The 11,292-nt window shown below is 38.2% G+C and overlaps 2 protein-coding genes across 2 annotated transcripts; one reads left to right on the top strand and one right to left on the bottom strand.

Moving 5' to 3' along the window:
- Positions 1–5,658: 5,658 nt before the first annotated feature.
- On the top strand, positions 5,659–8,872 carry LOC110923218 (pentatricopeptide repeat-containing protein At3g49740). The gene is made up of 2 exons (XM_022167373.2): positions 5,659–8,534; positions 8,607–8,872. The coding sequence occupies exon 1, from the start codon at positions 5,924–5,926 to the stop codon at positions 8,081–8,083; it is 2,160 nt and encodes a 719-aa protein (XP_022023065.1). The 5' UTR covers positions 5,659–5,923; the 3' UTR covers positions 8,084–8,534; positions 8,607–8,872.
- A 593-nt stretch (positions 8,873–9,465) lies between these two features.
- Positions 9,466–11,124, bottom strand: LOC118488803 (glutamic acid-rich protein-like). The gene is made up of 3 exons (XM_035986166.1): positions 10,737–11,124; positions 9,597–10,651; positions 9,466–9,537 (listed from the first exon to the last, which is right to left on the bottom strand). The coding sequence occupies exons 1-3, from the start codon at positions 10,801–10,803 to the stop codon at positions 9,466–9,468; spliced, it is 1,194 nt and encodes a 397-aa protein (XP_035842059.1). The 5' UTR covers positions 10,804–11,124.
- Between the last annotated feature and the right edge of the window lie 168 nt (positions 11,125–11,292).

The raw sequence follows: 11,292 nt of genomic DNA, 5'->3' as shown, positions 1-11,292 counted from the left end.
ATCTCAATTATTCAATCCACGCAAAATCACAACAAAAAAAACGAAATAGATATGAATCAGAAAGAACGTAGCAAGGAGATAGTTGTTGGATCATTTGATATTAAATCATCTCCGCTCCATTTTCCTCATCTCATACATACTTTGAAATCGAATTTACAAAACAGAGATTATATTTTCATAACAACGGTTTGAGCACAGATGTTGTTTCTAGGGTTCGTCGAAGTGAAAACTGAATCTGAGTGAGAGGATATTAAGATGAAACGCTACTATTTATAGCAGAAGATAAAATGTTGTAAAACCCTAGCAGCAGCGGCGGCTTCTTTAACATGGTGTTTGGTTGCAGGTGTAATGTTACTTTTCCTCTTGCTTAGTTTGCCATCTTATTATTGGGGGGTGTTTGGTTTAGGTTTTCATTAAAACGGCTAGCAACAAATTAGAGTAAATTATTTTTTGAGTTCATCTCTTTTAGCGGTTTTAATCACTTGAGTACAAAATCAAAACGTTTAACGCTATGAGACGTTAAGCGTTCATTTTATAACGTTTTGACTCCCTGTGTTTTAATGGTTTTAACCATTTCAGTCCAAAATCAAAAGTACAAGTGTCAAAAATTGGACTCAAAATGTTATATAATGAGTGGTTAGAGACTCAAGGCGTTAAACTTTTTGATTTTAGACTTAAATGATTAAAATCACTAAAACATAGGAACTCAAAAAGTAATTTACTCAAGAAATTAAAAACAACAAAATAGAGATTACAAAGCAAAATTACATCACTCTTTTCATGAAGTACTTTTCAGAGGGGGTCAATAATTAATCCATGGATACGATACTGATTTACGGGGTGTTTGAAAAAAAGTTTAGAACTCACTTATTGACTTATTAGTTTTTTAAAAAAGTTTAATAAGTCGATAAGTAATTTTCAAAAGCGAAGATTTGGGACTTTTCCATATGACTTATTAACTTATTGGCTCTAATAAGTTAATAAGCCATTTCCAGACTCAATCTCAAACACCCCCTTAATAGCTTCCATAGTTCTTGTAAAAACTAATGACTCTGATTCTTGCCTTCAAATACACTAATAAGAAGTGAGAATAATCGCATAGATGACCTTGTTTATGTGACGACTCAAACTGAGATATTTGAAGGAAACACAAATTCTAAATCGATAAGGCCACATGGAAGGGATTTGACATCAATTGCCAATTGCTTGCCATATCAAAGAGGAGAAATAGCAAGAATTTAGAAGATGCTTGTTGGTTTCAGTTTCAACATCATCTCCACAAAGCCTACAAATGGTCGAGCCAACTTGAACATTTTAATGCTTCAAAGCAACAAGTGATGGGTAACTGGGAACCTGAGGAATATATTGACTTCCTTTAGCACCCAACCTTTCCACTTTAGAACAAACTGGGAAACAGAGTTGGATGCACTAAATAAAGTATTTTTCATTGAGGCCACCGTGTATGAACCTGAGGAATCAACACTTTGTTCCCGAGTTAACTTAACGAGGGAAAAGAAAATAAAGTAAAAGTGAGAAAGGAAATGACGGGGAAGGAAAAAAAAGAAGTTTTTCCCACCATTTCCTTCCAAATCGGAAGGAAAGAAAAACTAAAGAATTTAGTCTAGTTTTCCTTTCATTTCCTTTCTTTTCCTTCCTTAAATGAAACTCGGGAACACGACATGTTTTATTTTCCTTCTTTAAATGAAACTCTGGAACACAAAATATTTTTACTTTCTTTTTGTTTCTTTTCCTTTCCTTCCATTAGTAAACTCTGGAACACAGTGTAAGGATCACTAAGTAAGAGGGAATATCATTAGACTTATTGAGATCTAAAATGCTTTTTTTCCATCGCCGTTTCGATACTACATTTCTATCCACCATCACGTAATAATCTTAGGGTCTGTTTGGTATGGGGTAATGGAATGGACGAATGAATGGAATGGACGAGGTAATGGAATGGACGAGGGAATGCAATGGATCATTACCATTACATGTCTTGTTTGGTTGCCATGTGAATGGAATGAATTATTATTGTGTATTGTTCGGTATGCAAGAAAAACAGAGTAATAAAATTAGCGGTGAGTGGTGGTGGTGGTCGGTGGTAGTGATTGTGGGTGGTCATTGGTGGCGGTGGTGGGTGTCGGCGGCGGCAATGGGTGGTGGTGGCGGCGGCGAGTGGCTGTGCGGTGGTGACGACGAGTGGCGGTGGCGACAAGGTTGTCGTTGGTGGTGGGTGGCAGCAAAGGTGGCGGTTGGTGGCGGCGGCAGCGGTTGGTGGTGACGGTGGTGGCGACAAGGTGGTCGTTGGTGGTGGGTGGCACCAAAGGTGGCGGTTGGTGGCGGCGGCAGCAGTTGGTGGTGACGGTGGTGGTGGCGTCGACGATGGTGGTGGGTGGCGAGTGGGTGGCGGCGGTGGCTGTCGGGGTGAGGTGGTGGCGGGTGGCGGCGATGGCGTCGGTGGTGGGTTGTGGTGGTGGTGGGTTGTGGCGAAGGTCGTGGGTTGTGGTAGTGTTAATGAATGGTGCAAGAGGGGGTGGAATGGAAAAAAAACATGGGGGGTGGAAGGAATGATTTTGAGGGAATGGAATGCCTTTTGGAATGGGTGATTCCATTCCATTGACCAACCAAACACTCTTTTCTTCATTCCCTCGTAATCACTCATTCCATTCCACCTCTCATTCCTGAATACCAAACACTACCTTAGTCCTTATCGATCTAGAATAATTTGGGATATAACGTCTTAAGGGGCTACTGCCCACCCTTGGATCTAAAAAAAATCTGATTTTGTCTCTCATTCCTAACTCACATTTTTAAAACACATTGGAACTACATATTTGAGTTGGCTAATACATTTTCCATTTTCGCAATGGTGTAAGTGTTCCATGTCCCCGTCTAATTATTCAAGTGGGGCATAATAGGCCAAGAATGAGAAGACGAATGCATAGACAATATGGCTTTCCTCTCGAGAGTGTTATGTTCAATTTTAAATCTTTTTGGACACCATTTGATTAATAGGGCACTATTTGTGTCCATCAGAGGAGTGATACCGAGTCCCCCGACTTTATTGGGGGTTGTGTTTTTACTTCAACTCACCCGATTGATTTTTTGTTTATCCTCATTCCCACCTTCTCTTAGCTTCAAGTTGGTCTATGATGCTATAAGTAGCTTTCTATAAGGAGAATAAATAGGTAGGAAGGGTTTCCATTATCGCTTAAAGCAAAGTGACCCTAAATTGTGTCTATAAAATCCCACTTAATATGATCAAATGCCTTTTCGAAATCGATCTTAAAGAGGACCTTTGACTTTTTTTTCTAAGCCCAAACAATAATTTCGTTGATAATAAGAGGACCATTAACAACATGTCTCCCTTTCAAGAAAGTCGATTAAGCATATGATTTTTTTTCTTCGCCCAAGCACTAATTTCGTTGAGAATAAGAGGACCATTACCAACATGTCTCCCTTTCAAGAAAGTCGATTAAGCATATGATATAACCAAATTGATCATTTTTAGATCTATTTGCAGGGACATTAGAAATGACCTTGCTAATAGTTCCAATCAGGTTGATGGATCTAAAAACTTTGAACCCGGCGGGGTCGTTCACTTTGGGAAAATAAGAGAAATGAAGAATGGACTACACCCCTAGAAATAACGCAATAAGCATGAAAATGGTGGTGGAACGCAGTGAAATCACAGCTTATAAAGTCCCACCATTTTTTTTATGAATTTAATGTTAAACGCGTTTAGGCTCGGGACTTGATTTTGGACCGCAGAAAGGCGCTATAAGAGAATCCGCTTCATGGTCTACTAGACTTTTAATGCTTGAGCAAGTTAATTTCGGTTAGAGTTTCATTGGTTCTTTGAACGTACTAGAGAAGAATATAAGTGCCTCTCTTCAGGTAATCTTCGGATTATTACACCATATACCATTTATATCCAACCCATGCATTCTATTTTTAATCTCTTTACTTTTGATTAACCCATGTAAGAAACATGAATAGTCATCTCCAAAAGAAGCCCATTTCGCTCTAGACAGTTGTCTCATATCCTTAACTTTAATAACATCCAATTCCATCAGCATAGACCCACTGATACTCTCAGTCTCTCAGATAAATCATTACTTTCAAGCAACTCATCCAAAATAAAAGGATGAGTAGCTAGGCTGTCTTTAGTTTCTTCTTCCTTGAGCCTCTTCTCGGCTTTCCAAGATTTAAGGCAATTTTTTTTTTTAAATGAATCAATTTATTGGCTAAAAACATATCCGGAGGTCCAACATAATTGAAAGAATCATTGGTCTCCTTGATCGTCTGATCAAAGTCGAGCCCATCCAGCCACGAATTGAAGAAATGGAATGGGATGAGACCAACATTCACTGGTTCCGTTGCCAACACGAGAGGGGAGTGGTCCGAAAGAAAACAAGGTAGAGTCGTAAAGTCGTTTGACTGTAACTCAACAAATCCATGACACACGAGAGAACCAATCAATTTTGCTAAATGTTGTCTTGGTTTCTTTACCTTTGTAGATGGTGAATCTCATTCCTTTCATAGCAAATTCTGCTAGACCAGATTAGTAAATAAAATCATTAAAGTCTTTGGCACTGGTGGGATTGAAATTAGAGTTTCTCCTGTCCTCATAGTTTTCTTGCTTTGAATATATTTTATCGGCTTATCATTAGTTATGAAGTTATAAATTTTGTTTAACTTGTGTATTACACGAGTACATAATAATTATACCATATTCTATGCATTACACGGGTACATACTACATAATTATACCATATGCAATAACAAACACAAAGAAACAATATAACACAATTGTTTGAAGCATCAATAGTACAAGTTTTATACCCAATAATATGTAACTTTTAATTATTTTTATTCAAACATATTTTTTTAGCCATGACGTTTAATTATTATTTAATTATTTTAATTAGTTGTTAACATATTTTGTTTTCTAGAATGACAATGCTTATTCTAACTGTAACATTTAATTATTATTTAATTATTTTAATTAATTGTTAACATATTTTGTTTTTTAGAATCACAACACTTATTCCTATTCTATTATACCAATAATTATAAATATTCATTTTTGTCTCTACCAAGTGGGCTAGCCCTACATTGACGTTTTTTGTTATAACTTTTGAATTGCAGTATTTCATAAATATGGACATGCCTATTTTTATCTATGTCGTGATATAATTCCTCCTTTTCTAAACCGAGTTCTAAGTAGTAGTGAATGAGTAATCGATGCACATATGTACATGTTATCAAAGCTAAGTCACATTTAGTTTTTTTTTTCTATATAAATTGACGTCGTTTATACTTTATGTTAATAATAATAATAATAATAATAATAATAATAATAATAATAATAATAATAATAATAATAATAATAATAATTATAATAATATAAGGTAACGGTGTATAGAGTTTCGACTATTCGATATTGTCCCACCAATATTGGTACCAGTACCGGTATTTTTCTTGTTTTCTTTCGGTTGTCATACTGACACTTTAACAAATCAAACTGTGTCAATCGAAAGCCCGTCACGATCGTGTTTATTTTTTCCTCGACATTCCGGTAAAAGTTTCATTGAAAACATAGTTGTATTAGAAATAGATCTTTTTTGTGTCATGCGCTATATGAGTGACGGTACATTGCTGATAGCGTGACAAACCAACCCAATTCTTTTCGAAGAATCGAAACCGATAACGATATTCGATTTCTTTCTTGGGTTTTCTGTTTCACTTGTAACAGCGATTATCGGTACCAGAGCAAACTAAACCAAAACCGACTGAATTTCAGTTGCTGCACATATTCAAAACTGAACCGGTTAAACCAAAATATGGATGATCTTCGTAGAAAAGCTTCAATTTTAATCTAATAATAATAGAGCAAGTGAACTCATCAATTAAAACGTAAATGAGCAGTGAACTCATCAAGATCAACTGCTTGCTAGCTAAGCTCACAAAATCACAACAATACACTAAAACCCTCCAATTGTTCCACCAAATTCAATCTTCCAAACATCTCAAACCCGATCAATACACCCTTTCCACCACCCTCACCGCCACTGCCAATCTCCGAGATATCATTGCAGGAAACCAACTTCACTCACACGTTATCAGAGCAGGTTATCAAATTTTCCCACATGTAGCCAACACTTTACTCTTCCTCTATGCAAAATCAGAGGATTTGGTGTCGGTCAAACGTGTCTTTGAGGAGATTAAAGCTCCAGATGTGTATTCATGGACGACATTATTGTCCGCGTGTACAAATCTTGGGGAGGTTGGTTATGCACGCCACCTGCTCGATGAAATTCCGCAAAGAAATGAGGCTGTTTGGAATGCAGTAATCACAGGGTGTATAGATAATGGGTATTCAGATATTGCAGTGGGGTTGTTTAATAGGATGCATTTGTTGGGTGTTAGGCTTGATAACTATAGTCTTGCTAGTGTTTTGAGCTTATGTTGTTCCGAATTGATCGGTTTCGGTACGGAAGTGCACGCGCTTGTTGTCAAGACTGGGTTTTTGTGTCGGGCTTCGGTTACCAATGCTCTGATTACTATGTATTTTAATTGTGGGAACGCTGCTCAAGCATACAAAGTGTTTGATGGAACAGAAGAGACGGTGCGTGATCAGATTACGTATAATGCGATGATTGGTGGTTTGGTGAGTCTCGGAAGAGATGAGCATGCTTTTAAGATGTTTATAAACATGCAAAAAGTTGGTTTCAGCCCGACTGAACGGACTTTTGTGAGTGTTATGGGTTCGTGTTCGAGTGAACAAGCTGCCATCCAAGTACACGCGCATGCCATTAAGACCGGTTACAATGACTTTAATTCTGTAAGTAATGCAGCAATTACCATGTATTCCAGTTGCGGCGACTTGCAAGCAGCGCAAATGGTTTTTGAGAGATTAAATGAGAAGGACCGTGTCTCGTGGAACACTATGATTACAAGCTACGCTCAAGAAAATTTGTCGAGAGACGCAATGTTGGCTTACTTGCAGATGCAGCAACAAGGAATCGAAGCAGATGAATTCACCATTGGAAGCCTGCTATCAACTTCGGGTTCTGTTGTATGTATCGATATGATTCTTGCCACCGTGATTAAAAACAATCTTATTTCAAAAACCGAAGTGGCAAATGCCTTGATATCGACTCTTTCTAAACATAATGCACTAGACGAGGCGTATAGTATATTCAATGAGACAAATTTCAAGAATTTGATAACTTGGAACTCAATGATTTCTGGGTTTCATTTAAACGGGTGTTCGGTACACGCGTTGTATTTGTTCTCGGATATCCTCGTATCTGATTTAACACCAGATGTCTACACGTTAAGCATCGTTTTAAACATATGTGCCGGCATTTCCGACCTTAGGCACGGCAAAGAGATCCATGGTTACATACTTAAGTCTAACTATATCCACGAGACGTCGTTAGGAAACGCGCTTATCGCGTTATACGCAAAATGCGGCGTTTTAGATCAGTCGCTAAAGGTTTTCAAGTCGATGGTTAACAAAGACGTCGTCTCTTGGAACTCCGTGATTTCCGCTTACGCTCAGCATGGAAGAGGTGAGGATGCAGTTGCATGTTTCGAGTCAATGCAAAAGTCAAAAGGGGTCAAAGTCGAACCCGATCATACCACTTTCACTGCAGCGCTGACAGCTTGCAGTCATGCAGGGCTTGTTGATGCTGGAGTTGACATATTCAACTCCATGGTGAACAAGTATGGTGTAGAACCAAGGGTTGACCATTTTTCGTGTTTAGTTGACCTTGTGGGTAGAGCGGGGTATCTTGATGCGGCTGAGAAGTTGATAAAGAGTGATGATTTGAAGGTGCATAGTAGCGTATGGTGGAATTTGTTTAGTGCGTGTGCGGCTCATGGTGATTTAAGACTAGGAAGGATTGTTGCGGGATTTCTGCTTGAAGCGGAAGAAGATAAGGCGGGAGTGTATGTCGTTTTGGCGAATATTCTTGCGAACGGGGGACACTGGGAAGAAGCGGAGAAGGTGAGGAAGATGATGAGGAGTTATGGGGCTGTGAAGCAACCGGGATATAGTTGGATCGGATCATAAAACTATGAGTAAATTTCAAAGTTCGTCCTTTATGTATGTCTAATATATCAAATTATGTCCTTTATCTTTAATAACATCAGAAAACATACTTAATGTTTGAGAAACCAATCAGGTTATGTCCTTTACCCTAAACCTAGTTTGTTTTACCAGTTAAATCAGGTCATGTGACAAGCACATGAGGGCATTTATGTCATTCTACCTACCCATTATTGTGCCCTGTTATAAATGTTATAAAAACCCTAAACCTCACCATCATCTTCTCCATGTTTCAACCAGCTCCACATACGTAACCCTAATCCCCAATTCGTCCCCCCTGCAAGTGACCCTCAAATACGCAATCGTGCAAGAGAAAACAACAATGGTGGTATGTGAATGCGGGAAAGAAGCTGTAATTGTGACATCTTGGACTAATCGCAATCCTGGCCGTCGTTTCTATGCATGTCCTGATCAGGTATGCGATAATTAGGGTTTTGTAATTGATTCGTACCTGAAATTGAAACTTGGTTCTGTCTGTGTTAATTAGGGATCGGATTGTCGATTCATTGGTTGGGTTGATACAAGGTGTCAAAGGTGTGTTGACATCATACCTGGACTGCTTAGGGGAAAGAACCATGCTGAAGAACAGAAGAACAAGCTTGAGGTCAGAGTCAAAGAAAGTGAAGAAGAGGTTATGAAACTGAAGAAGTGGTTGATTATCAGTTGGATATGTTTCATTTGTTATATAGTGTATTTCTAGTGTAATTTTGGTCTGTGATTGCTGTTATCTAATGTAATTTTGACATCATGTAATGAAAGTTGTGGTATATTGTTGTTAGAAGTTGTGCAATTACCTTTGTAAATCTCTGACATGTCCGAGTACAAAACACCTGACAATTTGCAATAAGCTTTGTAAATAAACCACATTGAACCAACTGGGATATCATAAGTTAAAGACTGACCCATAAACCTGTTCAAAAGACAGCCATTCATAAAGACATTCAACCTAATACATAAGTACATAACCACAAAGTTTTCAAAAGACATAAACCAACCCTTAAACATGTTCAAGACCAAAAGACACAACCCTAAATCATAAAGACAACCCTAAACAGTAGCATCCCCTTTGCAAGTCCTTGTGTTATGTCCCACATGTCCACACTTGCCACATTTTCCCTTGGTGTGTTTCTTGGACAACCTTCCACTGTGAGTCATTTCCTCCACTTCTAATGCAGACCTTTTCCTTGCCTTCTTGGGTCTGCCCACCTGCTTATGATGATTTGGTGGTGTAAGGGTGGTTGGAACTTGAGATTTGACCCATAAAGACCTCCCATTGATAGGGTTAACCTTGAAAGCATAAACCTGCTTCCACCTAGCCATTGTGTAGATGGGATTACACCAACTCTCTAATGAACCCACCCTTCTACCATTAGTAGCCATGTTCCATATTGCTGCAACAGCATGCCTACATGGCATTCCTGTAAATTAAATGGATTAGTACTACACACCAAACAAGTAAACAATACAACAAAAGTACCTGTGATCTCCCAAGCTCTGCAAGAACATGTCCTCTTAGGTGGTGTCTCCTAAGGCTAGTCTCAACATCATCAGAATCTGAGCCACTTGAAAACTTATCATTGTCTAACACTTCATCTCCCAAATCTATATCTTGATGATTGCCTGCCATATTATCTTCTATTTCTAAATCAATGTTCAACCTATAATCTGTCATATCAACATCAGGATCTACCATGGCATTATCCTCATCTACAATAAAATCACTATCACTATCATTCTCTTCACTACCTTCATCTTCTTGATCCTCTTCTTCCTGATCATGCACACTATCCTGGGAAACCTCCTGATCTTGTACATTATCCTGGCCAACTTCATCTTCCTGATGTTGCACATTATCTTGATGTTCTTGATGTTCCTGTTCATGCACATTATCTTGATGTTCTTGATGTTCCTGTTCATGCTGATCATGCACATTATCCTCCAGGAAATCATCGAAATCAAAGTCACCAATATCAGCTTCTTCCAGCACACTACTTGACTGTCCACCTACATCTGATTGTCCAAACACACCTGATTGACCTACACTGCTTGACTGCCCCAACACACTTGATTGTCCATCCTCACTAAAATGTTTGTCTACACTTTTAAAGACTGTTGATGCTGGGACAAGAGCATAAGGCCCAGGATCATCTATCTCTTCTATAGTAAGAGGGTTCAGAGGTTTTACTGGTGGGTTGAAATACTCCTTTATGTTACTTAACCCATGCGTGGTATACAACTCAATTAGCTTATGCTCTTCAACATGTGCAGAGAACCTTAAAACATCACTGTCAGTGCCTAACTCCTCAATACCATTATCCATATCTTTTTTAGGGTTAAGGTAATGGTATATTATATGATCATTCACAGAATAACCTAACTCATTAATCATTAAGGACACCTCATGGACAGAGAACAAATCGATATCAATTAGGTCAACGTAGTTAATCCTACCTCCAACATAAGTGCGACCAGGAGGATGTGTTAACTTACCACCATGATGAATCCGAAAAGAGAAAAGATTAGGGAATCCTTCTGCATTTTTCAACAATTTCGAACTTGATCAGTAACGTAATGTAGAAAATTAACAGTTTTTAAAAAGAAATCTAGGATTCATTACCGTATAGCTGCATCACTTCATCATGATCAACTCCTTCTCGTATGTACCAAGTCTCCGATTGAGACATGGTTCTGATTCTTCGTGGAAATCGTCGATCAAATCTGTGAAGAAACCTAAGGGGCGAGTTGAGCAATTGGGGGAACGATGGTGGGTGAAATTGGGGTTTAGGGTTTTTTGGAGATATGACTGCAATTAGTAGGTGGTAGGTAGAATGACATAAATGCCCTCATGTGCTTGTCACATGACCTGATTTAACTGGTAAAACAAACTAGGTTTAGGGTAAAGGACATAACCTGATTGGTTTCTCAAACATTAAGTATGTTTTCTGATGTTATTAAAGATAAAGGACATAATTTGATATATTAGACATACATAAAGGACGAACTTTGAAATTTACTCTAAAACTATACATGATCTGTTGCAAAGTTCATTTTTATCTTTTGTAATTTTTCTAAAATTAGTCATTTTTTTGAGAATTAAACATGGTATGATAGTTGTTATGTGACTTATGCCACGGTGTTAAAGAATGTAAATATGATGATAATTTAACATTTGA

Source organism: Helianthus annuus, chromosome 17, assembly GCF_002127325.2.
Source record: "Helianthus annuus cultivar XRQ/B chromosome 17, HanXRQr2.0-SUNRISE, whole genome shotgun sequence".
Classification (NCBI taxonomy): Eukaryota; Viridiplantae; Streptophyta; class Magnoliopsida; order Asterales; family Asteraceae; genus Helianthus; species Helianthus annuus.
The sequence above is the reverse complement of the archived record's forward strand: the minus strand, read 5'-3'. Positions and strand labels throughout refer to the sequence as shown.